The sequence below is a fragment of the Durio zibethinus genome, chromosome 11 (assembly GCF_047325235.1).
Source record: "Durio zibethinus cultivar Kanyao isolate XHJ-2024 chromosome 11, ASM4732523v1, whole genome shotgun sequence".
NCBI classification, from domain to species: domain Eukaryota; kingdom Viridiplantae; phylum Streptophyta; class Magnoliopsida; order Malvales; family Malvaceae; genus Durio; species Durio zibethinus.
In genome coordinates, this window is record NC_143172.1 from 15725043 (window position 1) to 15744037 (window position 18995).

Sequence of the window (18995 nt, forward strand, 5' to 3'; positions counted from 1 at the left end):
TTTTATTAAATAAATGTTTTTAAAATTTTAAATTCTTTTTTTATCTCACCGATATCAAAAGTATATCATGTGTCAAAAAAAATTTTTTCCTTTTAATCTTTTTTTATCATTTATTTATTTCATTTTTCTTTTTTTTTCCCTTTTAAATATTTATGCATATTTATAATATTTTACATTAAGATGGATTTAATGGGTATTTAATGGGTATTTGGTTATTTTGTTTTCAAATAACATATCTTGAAATGGGTTGAGTTTTTTTAAAGAAAATCTAGTTCGAGTCCAGAGCATATTTAAAATACTTTATTTTGAGTTATTTCAATGTATATATAAAAATTTATATTTTATTATATATTTAATTATATATATTATATTAATAAAATTATTTTTATCTTAATCTAATAAATTAATATTTTAAATTCAATATGGAGTGTCAATGTTACATCTTTTATAAACTTTTTTTCTTATTTTTAATTTTTTAATTTTTCTTTTTTTCTTTTTTCAAATTTTTTATTTTTGATCTTTTTTATTAGATAAATTTATTAGAAAAATGAGAGTAATTAACACATTCATGTATCATTCTCATTTGTTTTTTTATTTTTCATCTTTTTTTAATTAAATTATTTTTATAAAAAATATACAATGAAAATAAATGATAACATAAAAAAGTTTTACCCGCAAAAACATGCGGTTGTTTCTTCTGGTATAAATGAAAAATCAATAAAGAACATCCATGTATGGATGTCATGTAATTGTCCTACACCTTCCCAGACAAAAACACTATCTGCACCATCAATCATCAGCTTTAATTAATTTCTATAATGGATAGACAGATTTTAATATAATTAACTAAAAATATTATCATTCAAAATTTAATAAGCCAATATCAACTCAAAAACCAAAAAAAAAAAAAAAAAAAAAGGGATCAGCCTAGCTCATTGAGAATTTGGCATATATAATTAGCTAGATACAAGTGTCACGAGTCGAGACTTAAGTTCTGAACCCGCGCGGTTCCGGGACCCGGGCATTCACCCTTCCGACGTCTTAAATCAGCCTTCCGCCACGGTTCACACCTTTGTGAGGTATTGTCCGCTCTGGCTCCCCTGACCTCACGATTTTGTCCTACAAAAGGCGTCTCACAAGGCGGAGATGGTGTGAACCTTTTTATACCCCAGGGACCTTCCTATTATGTTCGATGTGGGATTCAGGACTCCTCCTTAGGTCCATGACATTCTCCCGCACCCAACCTCGTGACGCCCTCATCACGGAGGCCGGCCACCCTGCCTACCTCCCTCGAGGCGCTCGACGTGGATCGAACGGTTTAGGGTTGGCTCTGATACCACTTGTCACGAGACGAGACTCAAGCTCCGAACCCGAACGGCTCCGGGACCCGGGCATTCACCCTTCCGGCATCTCGGATCAGCCTGACCACCACGGTTCACACCCTTGTGAGGTATTGTCCGTTCTGGGCCCCCTGACCTCACGGTTTTGTCCTACAAAAGGCGCCTCACAAGGCGGAGATGGTGTGAACCCTTTTATACTCCAGGGACCTTCCTATTATGTTCGATGTGAGATTCAGGACTCCCCCTTAGGTCCGTGACACAAGTATAGAGCTGTAGTTGAGAAAGCCTTTTTTTTAAAAAAAAAAAAAAAAAAAAAAAAAAAAGGAAATTTTTTGCCACTTTTTTTCTACCAATTAATCTATTTCTTTTGTAGTTTGTTCCAAAAATAATGAAGTTCATTTCCTGAAAACATCTGAGCCATAATTGTTAGGCCCATGGCCGGATAAAAAGCCAGTAGGCCATTACTAATGTGTATGTAAATGAAATGTCTCATAATAAATCCAAAATCTAAGTTTTGGGGCAAACCAAGAAGGTACGAACAACACTAATCTGGCCCATATCTCTCTGTCACAACTCCCATGCACCTGGCTATCTTAGAACTATACCTGCGTGCGTAAAATTATTAGAAGAAGCATGACATATTCCAACCAATGAAAATGAAGTGCTTATGAAATATTATCCCCGAATGCAACTTAAAACTTAAGATTTCATATTAAAAGTTTCGAATTCAAATTTTAAAATTAGTATAATAAAAATGAAAAAAAAATTACATTTTCATTGCATAGTTCAAAATCTTTTATATACAAAAAATAAAACAAATATGAAATATTTTAACAAAGTTCAAACATGTAAAATACAATAGAGCCACTAAGAATATGTGCAAGACTAATATTTATTAATTGCTCAAATTGTCTAACCTATATTCAAAATAACACCTAATTAAATGGGTATAATTGGACAAATATTTCACAAGAGAAAAAGGAAAAGCAGTATTAATAGTGAGCACTGTACTTTACCATCTTTTCCTGCTAAAATTTGGAAGAAAGTACAGAGTCCCAGCTCCCACCGAAGTCTGGAAGAAATTCTTGAGTTAATTATGGCCCAGATCTTTGGCACGATCCGGCCTCTTTGAAAGATAATTGGTGCTTTTGTCTGTAAGCTGTGCCATGCTTCGATGAATCTGGAGTGGGGACACTCTTAATTAGACTTTTTCATGGACTAAACTGGGTCGGGTTAGGCTTGGTTGGCTTTGAAATTTTTTGCTTAAAGTTTTTGTTTGGCCCGTTAGAGCCAATAAACTTGATTTTTAAAAACATATTAAAATGATTCATTTTTAAATATATTTTAAAATTAAAATTAAAATAAATTTTTTATTATTTTTTAAACATTTCAGGTCCATTCAGACTTGAGTTTCAAATCTCTTGTCCAAGACCTAACTATTGGACCGATCTATTCCTAATATTTTGTGCATCACCTAAGAAATAAACGAGTGAGTTAATTAATGGTTAAGTTTCATGTAATGAATAACCTTATTATATTAAGAGTATTTATGTAATTGATAATAATTTAAGCTATGTGTATAACTTCCTCTAATTTCAATCCTAGCCTTTTCACATCATATATCAAGATACTAACGAAAATGAAAATTGGAGTAGAAATTAAGTAATTAATTGCATTTAAAAGTTTATGATAATTTTTTTTTTATAATTGAAATTGTCAAATATTGAATTATAGTCATTGAAATTAAAAATCCAGCCCTTTATATTCAACATATTTACCGAAAGTTATAAAAACTTGAAAATAGTATATTTTGCTATGATTAAATAATTTTTATCTAAACATATTTGAGAAAAATCTAAGTCAAAGCAGGCATATGCCAATCGCGAATACCCCTTCTCCCAAAGATACAGGTAGAACACCTGGTAGAGAAACCCAATCGTCACTTGACCAAGAATCGTAGGCGAGACAGCATTTTGTGCAGAAACCTTGGGAGCTAAGTTAAGGACATAGAGCAAATGAGAAGCCCCGAGAGACAGCCCCACGTTCACCTTTTAAAGGTTTTCCATAATTAAGTGGCAAAGAATATCTCTCGATCAATAAAGCCTCTCCACTATCGAAACAAAATGACCCCAAATCATTATTTATATCAAATTATATATCTTATACGATTTTATTTTTTTATTTTCGAAAAGTTATAAACTCAATATTAATTCTTTTATAAAGGAAAAAATAAAAAAAAGCCATCTACTTGTTTGCGGATGCGTGTAGGCAGGTTTTGGTATATGGGTCTCTTCTTTTTATGTATTGTGTATGTTATTTAGGATTTTGAGATAATAAGATTTTTTCAAAATATTATATTTGATAAATTATTAGTATATAAATTTTATATATTATCAATGAACTATATAAAGTCACATAATTTTTTTTAAATTAAATTTTTGTATATTTATTTTAAGAATTTAATAAAATTTTATATTTACTCATTAATAAAATAATATTATATGATTAACTATCGGTGAATAATTAATTATATAAAATTAGAATTTTCTCTGCTTTGAAAAAAATAATTGATAAATATAAATAAATAAAATATTAGTAGTATATATAGTTATGCAGACAGAATGCCAAGTGAATCCTATTGGTTTTAGGGTCGGCAACCCAATCTGCCTCTAACGGGTTCCGAACCGACCTGATCTCATAAGGTTGGTCTTTTTTTTTTTTTTTTAAATCGGATTTCAAGTCTGATAAAGTTAAAAAAAAAAATTAATGTCAGGTCGAGTTTAGATTTTAGGGAAATCTAACCCGATCTTACTCAATATTATACAAAAAATTATTTTTTAATTGTTTATTTAATTTTTTATTTATATATATTTATATATTTATATTTAAAAAATAATATTTTATATTAAAAAATATTTTATTAATTTTGGCTCGAAATGGGTACGGTTTATATAATATCAAGTCAGGTCGAGTTGAATTCAGATATGAAAAAAATAAAAAAATTTCAAATCGAGTTGAGTTCGGATTTGATGAATATAAAATCAGGTCGGGTTTGAGACGAGCAAAAACTCGTCATAACCCGACTTGTTGCCAACTCTAATTGGTTTGTTTTTATTACGCAGCACACCACCTGAAAAAAAAAAAATCATTATATCTATAGATTTTGAGTATTGCAAAACCAATTACTCCTTACAAAAGGCTGTTAGTTATACATAAAGATTCGGTTTCTCCTTGTCAAGAATATGCTTAGACAATGGATAATGAAAGATGTGAAATTTGTATAATTAAGTAAAATGTATCTTGGCCAAAGAAAAAAAGTGAAGTATAAAAATAAATAGACAGCCGTCTGCAGAGTGGAAAAAAAAAAAATGAAAGCCCTATAAGCAAGCTTTTTTTTTTTTTCCAAACATCTATGAAGTTATGATATCAATCAAAGCACACATTTTTGTTTAAACCAAAGACTTCACTTTGGTTTTGGGGTAGGGAGTATTTGTTGGCAGCTCATTTTGCAGCCACCAACAAGAAGAAAATATGCAATGTCCAAAGGAAGCTCTAGTTAGATTGTTTTACAACCTCTCAAGCTCCTCCCTGCTTCTCCTTCTCTTCCTATACTCGTCATCCATTTTGCTTTCCAAGTTCTTGTACTTCCTTGGAAGTTATCCAGTTATCCAAAGGTCTGGTACCAAGAAACCCCTTCCTCTTTTTCAACTTAAAATTCTTTCTCTTCTTTACATTGTTAATGAAGAATTCATTGCGGTGTGTTCTTTCTTCCTTGCAGGACTCAAAATGGATATGACTACAGTATGTTTTCTGAGGAGGAGGAGGAGGAGGACGAAGAAGGATATGCTGCTGACAGGTATAACTATAGGGTGAACTGCGTGAAAAAGGACCACCTGGTGGCAGACATAATTCATGGTGGTGAATCACTTATATTCCTGTCAGACAATAGCTTTCACAGGACTGAAAATGATGTTGAGGAATCCATGAACCTCCACGAAGATCCGCTAACAAGTGATTCCACCGAACAGTTCTCTGCTCATGACTCATCACCTCGTACAGATTCTGAACATGATGATGATGACATCAATTTGCAGGATGAAGAGATCCCAATAAAAGATGCTGATTCACTTCAGAATTTCGATGTAAATCAGGATGGCCCCACCCCCATCGTCTCACCAATACTCAAAGAACCAGACAAAAGTGATCAGGTGGACAATGACGAAGACGATGATGGTATGTGCATTTATGCTTCATTAGCATCAATCATATGCTGTACTTCATTTGTATCTTCTGATCATTACATCTTATACTTTTTTGTTTTGATGCTTTCAACTCGACCTGATATTGCATCTGCTTCATGCAGATATTAGCAGCAATCAAGAAATCAAACAAAGGGTGGAAACAGATTTTTCAAGAAATGAGAAATTTTTTGTTATAGGACCAACAATATTGGAGTCTAAGAAGTTACCAGTTCATGACAATGATGCTGAAGAAATCTACGGAGACTCTTGCACAATGGGCTCTACTTCTAAGAGCTCTTCTGAGTGGAGAAGCTCGATAAATTGTAGAGATTCAGGGACTGATGATCCATTTTCTTCTTCCTCAAGAAGAAGTTGTCCCAAGTGGGAGTCCTACACAGTGTTTCAAAAGTATGATGAAGAGATGATATTCCTAGACAGAATTAGTGCACAGAAGCTCCAGGAAACAGGTAATAAATAATTCAACCGAAAAACTTTGAGACATTTTGGGGTAGTATTTGTTTCGAGAAATGAATTGGGAAAATTGATTATATGAACAATGTACATTTGCTTGATTTGGTTGAAATTGTTATAGAGTCACTTAGGTCTATCCAAGCTTGCCCAAGGTCAATATCAGAGAGAATAGTCCACAAGTTTGCCACAATGAACAAGAAGCCATCAGATATCAGACACAATCCATATCATGAACTGGAAGCAGCATATGTAGCTCAAATTTGCTTAACCTGGGAAGCTCTTAATTGGAATTACAAGAACTTTGAACGTAAAAGAGCTGCACGCAAAGATTTTGACTGCCCTGCCATCATTGCTCAGCAATTTCAACAATTCCAAGTTCTTTTACAAAGATACATTGAAAATGAGCCTTATGAGCAAGGCCGGAGACCAGAGGTATATGCCAGGATGAGGCTTTTGGCACCAAAGTTGCTTCTGGTTCCAGAATATCGAGGTAATCAATCATTTCCTATCCTGGAAAGAGCAAGAGATAGTAAAGGAGTGAGGATATGTTAATCTTCTTTGATATACTAAGCAAACCTTTTGCATTTTTTTTTTTATCATAAATTGATTTTTGCTATATCTAAATTTATAATACCTTTTAACATTTTCTGATTCCATATTTTGATTTTAAGATTTTGAGGATGATCAAAGGGATGAAGGTTTTGGCTCAAGAATTTCAGCAGATTCATTTCTGGTGATGATGGAAGATGGAATCCAAACCTTCATGAATTTTCTCAAGGCAGACAAAGAGAAACCATATCAAATCATTAAAGCATTCTTTGGGAGGAAGAGAAGAGGTTCAGTTGACCCATCACTTGTCCAACTCATGCAAAAAGTTAATGTTAAAGTAAGTTAAAATTAAATTCCCTTACATATTTGGCTTTAAACATTTATCCCAATGATGAGAGCAGTAATAAGATTTGGCCTTTCCTTTTGCTTTAATTGCAGAAAAAGACGAAGCTTAATGACCTTCGCCGGGCTCACAAATGCATAAGGAAAAGAAAACTGAAGGTGGAGAAAGAGATGGAGATATTGATGGGTCTAGTAGACCTGAAAGTGGTGTCTAGGGTGTTGAGAATCTGTGATCTAAGTGAAGAACAATTGCATTGGTGTGAAGAGAAGATGAGCAAAGTGAGGATTTTGGAAGGGGAACTCCAAAGAGATTCCTCACCACTTTTTTTCCCAGTACATTGACCCATCAGTCCAAGATTATATGCAAAAATAGTGTTGTTGCTTTGATGACTAGATTATGGATGTGCATGGCTGCACACAATGAATATCCTAGTCAAGCTTTTGTAAATACTGTGAAAAGAATATATATATATATATATATATATATATTTATGGAGGGAGGGTCCTACAACAAAGTTGACAACATGTGGGGGTGACATGGAATTTAGAGAAATGGGAAATCCATGGACCGGAAGGAAGAGTAAAGCATGGTAGGCTAAGTGATTTTCTTCATCAACTTTGAAAGCGAAAGACCAGACAAAGCAAGGAACACGAAGATAGATACTACAATATCAACTGGTAGCTTTATTAGTTTGCTTTTCCTTATTGAAAAATTGGGGTTTATCTATAAGGATTTGAAAGCAGAATCAAAAGAAGAGAAGTAGGAAAGGCCTTTTACACATGCATAGCAAAGAAAAAAAAGGGTAGCACATGCTACACTCAAAGGATAGTATCAAAAATCAGGGTACGTAGCATTAGCATCATATTGACCCCACTTTTCTTAGCGGAAATAAAAGCAGAGGATTTTAGAAAAATGAGGTCTTGTTCAAGTACTATACCCTATATATGTATATATGATAGCATTGACTCAAAAAAAGTAATGACTGAATAAGTTAGAACAGCCTCAAAGATGTTACATTATCTTAATGAGTAAGTAATAAAACATTTCCCTCTTAATACGGAGTGCTCACTCCTCATATGTATTTTTTTCTTCTTTTGTCATGTTTAAATTCCATTTGTAATCCTTGACAGCTTGTTCCCTTTGACTAAAGGAATTATAGCTTGCTATTGATATGTTCAAGGGGTTTTTTTATTTATTTGAGAAAAAAATTATTCAAATTCACTTATTTGAATAAAAAATACATGTATCAATAATTAAGTCAAATGCTTACTGTACGCTTTAATTTATTTAATATGTCATAACGTATAAATCCGTGGATCTATCGTTAAACATGGATTAGAGGAGTCACCACCAATCTTTTTTATTTAGGTATGATTGATCACCTGAAACATATTTTGGTCTGTGAAAATAGATGTTAGGTTCGAAAATCGGTTACGCATGTAGAAGGTAATAGCCTACAACGCCCATCCAAAAGATAGTACTGGTTTGATTTCAAATTTCTCAGCTTTGATCATTTTTATGACTTACTAAATAATTTAATATTAAAAATTAATCTTGAAATTATCTTAATAGTTTGGTAGCAATTTAACATAATTTACTCACCTCAGAAGTATTCATAGAAACTAGTGTCTCATTCTGAAAAGGCTTTATCATTGGATTTATTGATTTATCTTATTCGAAAAAAGTTAGTAAATGTAGAGACCCGCACCCAACCTGCGAGGTATTGTCCGTTTTGTCCCGAAGGTCTCACGGTTTTGTCCCACAAAAGGCGCCTCACAAGTTTGGGATTAAGTCTCTTCATATATATCATTCCTTATCCACACATCCTCCTGATGTGGGATTGGGGGCGTTACAATCTCCCCACCTTTAATGCTTGACGTCCCTGTCAAGCCGAGTCCATCCACATGACCAAGATCACACCAAACCATCGTGTAGCACTTAGTGACTCCCACGACTGCGGACTAGTGACCGCTCTGATACCATTTGTAGAGACCCGCACCCAACCTGCGAGGTATTGTCCGCTTTGACCCGAAGGTCTCACGGTTTTGTCCCACAAAAGGCACCTCACAAGTTTGGGATTAAGTCTCTTCATATATATCATTCCTTATCCACACATCCTCCTGATGTGGGATTAGGGGCGTTACAGTAAATCTCCAAATAGTTTGATAAGACTTACTTTAAAGCAATCTTCCAATAGTTTAAAGGATAAAATTTTTTATTATTCTTGCTTTTTTACCTTTTTTAAAAAAAAATGGTTTATAGAATCTCCCAATAGTTTGGTGGATCCCATTAAAAAATAATTAAATCTATGAAAACTCTCTAATAGTTTGGTACAATTCATGAATTTATTTTGTTAGGATTCTTATTTGAAAATGATTCTTTTTTATTTTATTTATTTTTAGTTTTTTGAAAGGATTTTATAAATATTTTGGAAAACTTTATTTGAAAAGTTTTTTTTTTACTTATTTATTTTTTATTTAAAAAGATCTTTTTTTTTTTTGAATCATTTATCCTTTTTTTGTTTACTTTCAAAAATAAAATGGCAGAAATAACATTTTTTTAAAAACAAAACTAGAAAAATAATATAAAAATAAAATCAAATGGGTTAAAAATAAAATCAAATCAAATCAAAAAATAAAATAAAAAAAGGAAACCTTGCGATCTGGGTCTGGTCAGAGCGTACGTCAGTGCACAGGTTGACATGTCAAGGTGCGAATCTTGCGCTGCCAAAACGACACCATTTTGAGTCAGTATATAAGCCAAGTTGCTTATGTTTTTTTCAGAAGCTCAATCCCCTGTCTCTTTCTAACCCTTAAACACTCTCGCTTCTCTCTAAAATCCAACCGAAACCCTGTTGAAAACTAGAGATTCTTGTTGGTTTCTAGAAATTCCCACTGGAAAGTTCATACTTCACCCGAAAAATTCATCAAAAAATTCATCCAAAACCCAAAAAAATCTCGAAAACCCAAAAATTTCCTAGATTTTCCAAATTCTTTTAAAAATTCCCCAAAAACCTAACCCTAATCCCAAAAACCTGAATCTAAACTCGTAAACCTCACACCAAATTTTAACAATCAAAATCCCAATTTTTAGAACCTAAAAATCCCAAAAACCAAAACTAACACCTAGAATCTTTCCAAAACATTCCTTCCTTTCCCAGTGGCCGTATTCACTAAGAGCCGTTCACTTTTATAGTTACCTTTGAGATAAATTTTAAAAAATAGACAGAATCAATCTAGGCTTAAATCTTAAAATTTGATTATGCTAGAGCCTTAATGTAGGGTTCTAATTTAGTCCCAATTAAATTTGGTCAATTATTTAGGCTTGACTCATCGTTGACTATGAGGTTTTGACCTACCTAATTCAATTTTCATTTCCATAATTCTCGCCAAAAATCAAAAAGGGAAGGAAGGAAAAAATAAAAAAATAATAAATAGAAATGATGATGATAATAATAATAATAATAATAATAATAATAATAATAATAATAATAATAATAATAATAATAATGTAACACTATACAATATGATAATAACAAAAATAATGAAATATGGTCCAATTGGCCCTATACATGGTTCGATCGACCCTAGACACAAATGGGCTTCTACAACTGCCCTTCTTTACACGTTCCTATTAGATATTGATGGTGCAAAGACCTAGACACCCACTATATTCTAACTTAATAGTCAAATCAGCGAGCGAAAATGATGGGAACGAAACCACGAGTCAAGAATGAAGCGATCAAGATTGAGTCGAGCTAGAAAATAAATGACTGAGATGAAATCATGAGTCAAAATAAAGTGATCAAAATCGAGTCGAGGTCAAAAATAAACGACCAACATGAAACCACGAGTCATAAAAAATAATTTGAATTGAGCCAAGATCAAGTCGAGGTCGAAAATAAATGATCATGATGAAACTACAGGTCATAAGAAATGATTTGGATTGAGCCAAGATCAAGTAACCGAGATGAAACCACGAATCAAAATGGAGCAACCAAGATTGAGTCGAGATCGAAAATAAATGATTGAGATGAAACCATAGGTCATAAGAAATGATATGGACTAAGCCAAGATCACATGACTGGGATGAAACCACGAGTCAAAATGAAGTGGCCAAGATCGAGTCGAGGTCGAAAATAAATGACCGGAACGAAACCACGAGTCATAAGAAATGATTTGGACTGAGCTAAGATCACGTGACCGGGATGAAATCACGAGTTAAAATGAAACAACCAAGATCGAGTCAAGGTCAAAAATAAATGATCGAAACAAAACCACTAGTTATAAGAAATTATTTGGATTGAGTCAAGATCACATGATCGAGATGAAATTATGAGTCAAAATAAAGCAACCAAGACCGAGTCAAGGTAAAAAATAAATGATAAGGATGAAACCATGAGTCATAAAAAATAATCTGGACTGAACCAAGATCAAGTGACCGGGATAAAATCACGAGTCAAAATAAAATGACCAAGACTAAGTCAGATGACCAGGACGAAACCATAAGTCATAAAAAATTATTTGGATTGAGCTAAGATCGAGTGATCGAGACGAAACCACAGGTCAAAAAAAATATAGTTCAAAATTTTACTCTAAATCCAAAGATTCACAATTTGGACATTCAAAATTTTGTGAGTTTTCATAACAGAAGTTGAAAGGTCCTAAGTTTAACAAAATCACAAGGATTCAAGATTTGCAAAGGTTTTCAGATTCGCAAGAATAAAAAATTCACAAGATTTCAAGTTCCGCAAAGTCCTAGATTCGCAAAAATGTAAGATTCATAAGGATTTTCATAATATCAAGAAAGAACGATTCACAAAACTCCAAGTTTCGTAAAGGTTCTAGATTCGCAAGGATTCTAGGTTCGCAATGACTTTTAGATTTGTAAGAAATAAAGATTTACAAGACTTTCAGATTCGCAAGAAAGAAAAATTTCATAAAATTCCAAGTTTCGTAAAAGATTTCATAATAGAATTGAAATAGTTAGAAAGATAAAGTGACCAAGATCGAATCGAGGTCAAATATGAATAACCGGGATAATACCGCAAGTAAAAAAATAATCTGATCTGAGTCGAGATCTAATAACCAAAACAATACCGTGAATATAAAAGATAAAGTAACCAAAACCAAGTTAGGGTCGAAGATAAATAATTGATATGATATTACAAGTCAGAAAAATGATCAAGCCTGAGCTAAGATCAAATGAGAATGAATGATGCATGTCATATTTAGGATACAAATGAAAACACAATGTATCAATGCCATGAAATTTCAATTGTGGTACCAAAGTTCTCAAGACTCTACCATTCCTTCTTAGCTTCTCAATATTAATAATCTCAAAGCAAATTTTGTCAATTGATCTATGTCATTCTTCTAATCTAGTCACAATTCACAGGCCATATCAACCAATTTATCAATGAATTAAGTCATCTTATTTGCCCAAACTAAAACATTTTCTCATGCTTTTTTTCATTTATCTCATATTGGATTTCTTTCAAAAATGGAAAACTCTTTATGAAACATGTATTCATTTATTTGCCATCATTCAAATGAATGATAGATATGGCACATGTTCTTAGTCCATTCAAGGAATGTTCATTCAGTGAAAGGTAAAAAAAATGGATCTTTATTATTAAAAGAACAAAAGGTAGGGTCAAGAATAACTTAAGGATGAACAAAGATAAAATGCTGTAATTTATCAAAATAGGACATTAACATCTAAAATAATAATTGCTCAAACAATTTTGAATTTAAACTCAAGATCATCCTTCAAAAACACATTCCATTAATACCTTCAATCTTTGAGCTAATCATCATCCTCATTCTAGGGACTTTTACATGAAGTTATTTTTTCAAGTTTTCATCTTTAACTACCCTTTCAGGTCTTCTTTTTTCCTCTTTTGTCTTTTTTTTTTTTTTACTTTTTTTATGCTTTTTTTCTTTTTTTTTTTTTTTTACATTTGATCAAAGCTTCACACAATCTAATGAAAAATCTACCCTAATTCAATCCATGATTCTCCAAATCAAATATCCATATTTGATCAAAATAGACTTTTAAAGAACGTAACGTAGGCTAAGGTAAATTGTGCCAAAGAAAGGATAAAATAGGCATAAATTGCATTTGAAGGGTAATCAAACCAATAATCATTTTTTCATGTAGGGCACTTTAATATTTTACCGTATTAATTTTTTTTTCTTTTTTTTTTTTTTGCTTTTTATTTTTTTTAGTAGAGCACATTGGCATTTTCTCCCATCAATTCTTTTTTTCTTTTTTTTTTTACAGAGCACATTGGTATTTTGCCTCATCAATTTTCTTTTATTTTTTTCTTCTTTTGTAAAAAAAAATTGACTACAACAGGGTTTTGCCCTTAAGGATGAACAAAATTTTCAAACTTTACCCTCAGTGTAAGGGTGATCCTTGGTTAAAGTTCCTTAAAAAAAATTTTCAAAAGGCTCAAATGGGGTAGTAAGGGATGATTTTTTTTTTAAGGATAGAATAAAAATGTTCATTTTTCATTTCAAAGATGAATACTCTCAACAAAAAACATATATTGACTAAGAACAGACTTGTGAACAATTACAAGGATCATATATTACATCACTTTTAAAATTCTTTTCCAGATTTGTCTTTTATTCAACAGTCCCAACAATCTCAAATTTATCAATCAAAACATATGAATGGTGTTTTCAAAGTCAAATCATGAATTATCATCATGATTGTCTGAACATTCATTATTTGAAAAAAAAAGGGTAGAGAAAAATAGTATGAATGGCAAAAGTAAATGATGAATATTCATAAAAAAAATGTCAAAAAAATGCATCAAGCATGTCACTTTATTAAAATAATAAAAAATAAGATGAAATTTATGTACATAAAAAAAATCCACATTTTCAAAAGATCCAAGATGATAGGTAATTCCCATCAACCTTCTAAAATTATACCTTTGGATGATTAGGCAATAGGTTATTGTTAACATTAAATGTCGTGTTTTCACTGGTATCAAAATTTATCAACCCTCATTTAATCAGACTTTGGACCATATGTTTCAAAGGGATGTAATTTTCAGTGAAATCTTCTGCTACCCTAAAATGATAGTTATAGTGAGTAGTGAAGTCATACCATTTAGGATAGAAAGATTCAAGTTCTTTTGTAAGAATTGGGACAATCAAGTGGTTCTTGTAAAGCTCTTGGTATAGTTTGGTATAGTTCATGAAGATAGAGTTAAACGTAGGCTTTTCTCTATTCTGTGATTCTTGTGCACCACTCATTGGGGTAATGGGATGAATGAAAGGCTTAAGAGAGGATGGATAAAAGGGTCATGGAGTTGATTGGTGGAGTGCAGTAGAAACATGACTTGCAAGAGAATAATATATGGGATAAATTGGCTGAGGGTAGTTTCTAGATTTCTGCTTATCGAAACTCACAGCTTGAGTTTCACTTTTCTTTTTCTTGGGCATCTTTCTAGTAGTAGACTCTCTTTTTTTCTAATTTATCGCTCTTGATTGCATTTTCAATGATCTTCTCTAAAATCATCATATTGGTAAAATTTTTTGTCATATTCCTATCATTTTCTCATAGTAAGGCGACTTTAGAGTGCTTACAAATAGCATTATTGTTTATTTCTCTGTTAGGGGAAATTAGACCTGAGCAAGAATATCTTGCCACCTTTGAGCATATTCTTTGAAAAACTCAAATGATTTTTTCTCCATACTCTATAACGAAAGGCGATCATGAGCCATGTCTATGATATAGTGATATTGGTTGATGAATGATTGAGTCAAATCCTTCTATGACTTAATGTGAGTCTTATCCAACTGGATATACCATCTTATTGCAGACTTGGTCAAACTATCTTGAAACACATGTATGAGTAACTTCTCATTACTGGCATGTGTTGCAATCTTGCGATAATATATCGTGATATGTGTGATAAGGCACTTAATACCATCAGACTTCTCAAATTTTGATACTTTGAATTTTAGAGGAATCATAACATCTGAAACCAAAAAAAGGTTGGTAGCATCCATGAATCCATAAAAATCAATGCCTTCTATAACCCACAATCTTTCTTCAATCATTCTCATGGCTTGATCGATTTTAAAATCTTTTTGAGGTATAATTATCTGTAACTTTTTTTCTTTTTTATCTCATCTAGAGTAAGAGGTTGAATAGGCTCAGTTGCTTTTTTAGTGAAAATGAGATTATTATATCTCTGGACATTCTCATGACTAGGTCCATAAGTCATTCTTAAGTAGTTATAATTCGGACACGTAGCCTGTTGTAGTTGAAAGCTTAGGGTGGTTTAAGTCTGATGTGGGTTGAAACCCTAAGGATATGCTGATTCAGTAACTTACTGTAAGGTATATTTTCTTTTATTATCTTTCTTGTATTTCCCTTCTCTAAAGACTCTAGGATTTTGCTCAATTTTTTTTCAAGTATCTCCTGAGCCTTTTCTATCCTCTCAAAACGACTTGCATTGTCTTCCTCCATCCTCCTGGCTCTAGCCCGAGTGTAGCACCGGTGTTGAGCTATCTTTAAACCTTGATTTCCTATAATTATGGTGCAACTATAGAATGATGCTTATGGATCTATCAGATTATGCATGAGAATAAATGCAATGATGCATGAATGCATACATAATAAAAAGAGTTAGTAAGCATAATATGCATGTATGTTCATGAATATGCATAAAAGAACAAAAATAAAACAAAAAAATCGGTTAATCACCTCAATAATAAAAAAAAATTAACAACATGACCCTAAATTTTGGGTTAACTATAAATGGTGGAAGAACATAGCTCTATCTATGGTTAGGCTCTTAAAGTTAACTATATATGGTTTGGATTACTTCTAAAAGGTTCCCAATTGTTCCTTACATCATAGTCCATCACAGACCAGTAAGGCACTCCAATCCTCACCCATCATAGGCTACAAGCGAAGAGGGTTTAATTTGAGTGAGTGTATCGTAAGTCCATGCGGAGACGTGAAATCTCACGATGATATAGATACTTCACTCCCTCCTAAAGGTAGAGCCCAAGTGAAGGGATTATATTATGCACATACAAATGAATGACAGATATATATAGTAAATAAATGAATAACTAAAATAAATATAAGTAATGAAAAGAAATAAAATAAGAAGGAAAATAATTTTCAAGTTTATTAGGTAAGGCTTGGATAATAAGGAATCATTTATTGGCATGACTCTTGATGTCCCTAGTAGAGTCACCAAACTGTCATAACATATAGATCCGTTGACCTACCGTTAAACATAAATTAAAAGAGTCGTCACTAATCTTTTTTATTTAAGTGTGATTGGCCACTTGAAACATATTCTGGTCTCTAAAAATAGATGTTAGTTTTTGGAGTCGATTATACATGAGAAAGATTGTAGTACCCCCACAACGCTCATTCAAAGGATGGTACTAGTTTGATTTCAAATTATCTAAGCTTTGATCATTTTTATGATTTACCAAATAATTTAATATTAAAAATTCATCTTGAAATTATCTCAATAATTTGATAGCAATTTAAGATAATTTTTTCACTTCAAGAGTATTCATAGAAACTAGTGTCCCATTCTGAAGAGGTTTTATCGTCGAATTTATTGATTTATCTTATTCCAAAAAAGTTAGTAAATCTCCCAATAGTTTGGTAGGACTTACTTTGAATTAATCTTCTAATAGTTTAGAGGATAAAATTTTTTATTATTCTTGTTTTTTTACCCCTTTTTTTTTTAAAAAAAAAAGATTCTTTGTTTTTATTTAGGTTTTTTTTTAAAGATTTTACAAATATTTTGGAAAACTTTATTTGAAAAATTTTTTTTTACTTATGTATTTTTTATTTAAAAAGATTTTTTTTAATCATTTATCCTTTTTTTTTTCTACTTCAGAAATAAAATTGCAAAAATAACATTTTTTTAAAACAAAACTAGAAAAATAATATAAAATAAAAATAAAATAAAATGGGTTAAAAATAAAAAAAAATCAAATCAAATCAAAAAATAAAAATAAAATAAAAAAAGAAACATTGCGATCCGAGTTGGGTCAGAGTGCGGGTTAACAGATCAAGGTGTGGATCTTACACTACCAAAACGGCACCGTTTTGAGTCAGTATATAAGCCAAGTTGCTTGTGTTTTCTTCAGAGGCTCAATCCCATGTCTCTCTCTAACCTTTAAACACTTTCCCTTCTTTCTAAAATCCAACTGAGACCCTACCAAAAACTAGAGATTCTTGCCGATTTCTAAAAATTCCTACCGAAAAGTTCATACTTCACTAAAAAATTCATCAAAAAATTCATCCAAAACCCAAAAAAACCTTGAAAACCCAAAAATTTCCCAGATTTTTCTTATTCTTTCAAAAATTCCCTAGAAACCTAACCTTAACCACAGAAACTTGAATCTAAACTCGTAAACCTCACACCAAATTTTAACAATTAAAATCACAAATTCCAAAACCTAGAAATCCCAAAACTCGAAACCTAACACCTAGAATCTTTCCAAAACATTCTTTCCTTTCCCAATGGTTGTATTCTCTACGAGTTATTCACTTTATAGTCACCTTTAAAATAAATTTTTAGGAAATAGACAGAATCAATTCAGGTTTAAATCCTAAAATTTGATTCTGCCAGAGCTTTAATCTAAGGTTCTGATTTAGTCCCAATTGAATTTGGTTAGTTATTTAGGCTTGATTCATCATTGAATATGAGGTTTACCTGCCTGATTCAATTTCCATTTTCATAATTTTGCCAAAAATAAAAAAGGGAAGGAAGAAAAAAACGAAAAATAAAAATGATGATGATAACTATAATAATAATAATAATAATAATAATAATAATGTAACACTATATAATATGATAATAACAAAAATAATGAAATACAGTCCAATTGACCCTGGACATAATTCGATTGATCTCAGATACAAATGAATGTCTACATAATACATAAGCATGCATTATGATATAAGACTTATAAATTTTGTTGTACTATATTGGGATTGAAGAGAAATTACTATATAGTTAAGCTCTTCTTATAGTATTTTATAAATTTCACAAATTAAGATTCAATTTGTAACTATAAATTATTACCTTAAAGTCCACAGTTTTGATTGTCACTTTTCGTAATTTGAAGGGTTTATATACTAATTTTTGCAGATTGGATTAAGAAACCTATCAGTACATATAGCCGAGTTGATGTTTTAAGTACAATTAGAAATTGGAATAAAGTTCAATCAAGAACAACTGATGAATATTTTTGTGATGAACTCGTTTTAAGTGCATATGAATTTTAGGAATGATTTTAACAAATAAAGGGTCCATTAACTTTTCTTCTATGAGGGAACAGCAGCGGCATGAAACAACTGGTCAAAACTTGCGGAAATAGAGATTTTCTTTTTCTTTTTTGCTTTACATTTTTCTGCCTTGTGGAAATGAAGAAAGAGACTCTGAACAAAACTTCCAATTAGCCTTTCTACCATGTTTAGTGGTTTGGACCGGGTCCATTTTGTCCAGGTTCATTTGATGTGTTGCTCAAAATGATATAATTTAAATGGGGATGTCAATTTTATTATATTTAATTAAAAATTTGATCCTTTTGAACGAGAATGAGAATAAACATTATATTATGAGTATGAAATGAAAATAGATATAATTTTAAGTTTTTATTAAATACAGAGATAAAAACCAGATAATACAGCATCCATCTCATATATGTTATTTACATTTTTTTATATATTTAATAAATAAATATATTATTATTTTAAATTAATTAAAATTATTATATTTTATTGAAAAATTATATATTAATATATATTTATAGAAAAAGCTATCTAAATATACAAAATAAAAATTAAAAAATTAATTTTTATTTATACTTTTCTTAGAACTTATGAGTATGAGATTATTCATATCCATTAAATATTCGTAAAAATAAAATAAAAATAAATTTAAAATACATATTAGATATACGTATGAAAATGAATATTTATAAAAATCCAGAGATGAGAATGAAAAATGTTCTACCTTATTCATATACTATCCATTGATATTCT

At 31.4% G+C, this 18995-nt stretch overlaps 1 protein-coding gene across 1 annotated transcript; it reads left to right on the plus strand.

Moving 5' to 3' along the window:
* Positions 1-4568: 4568 nt before the first annotated feature.
* On the plus strand, positions 4569-7999 carry LOC111290871 (uncharacterized). Its single transcript, XM_089768090.1, has 6 exons — positions 4569-5014; positions 5119-5573; positions 5704-6048; positions 6174-6542; positions 6724-6938; positions 7040-7999. Exons 1-6 carry the CDS (start codon positions 4872-4874, stop codon positions 7283-7285), a joined length of 1773 nt encoding a protein of 590 aa, XP_089624216.1. The 5' UTR covers positions 4569-4871; the 3' UTR covers positions 7286-7999.
* Positions 8000-18995: the final 10996 nt, after the last annotated feature.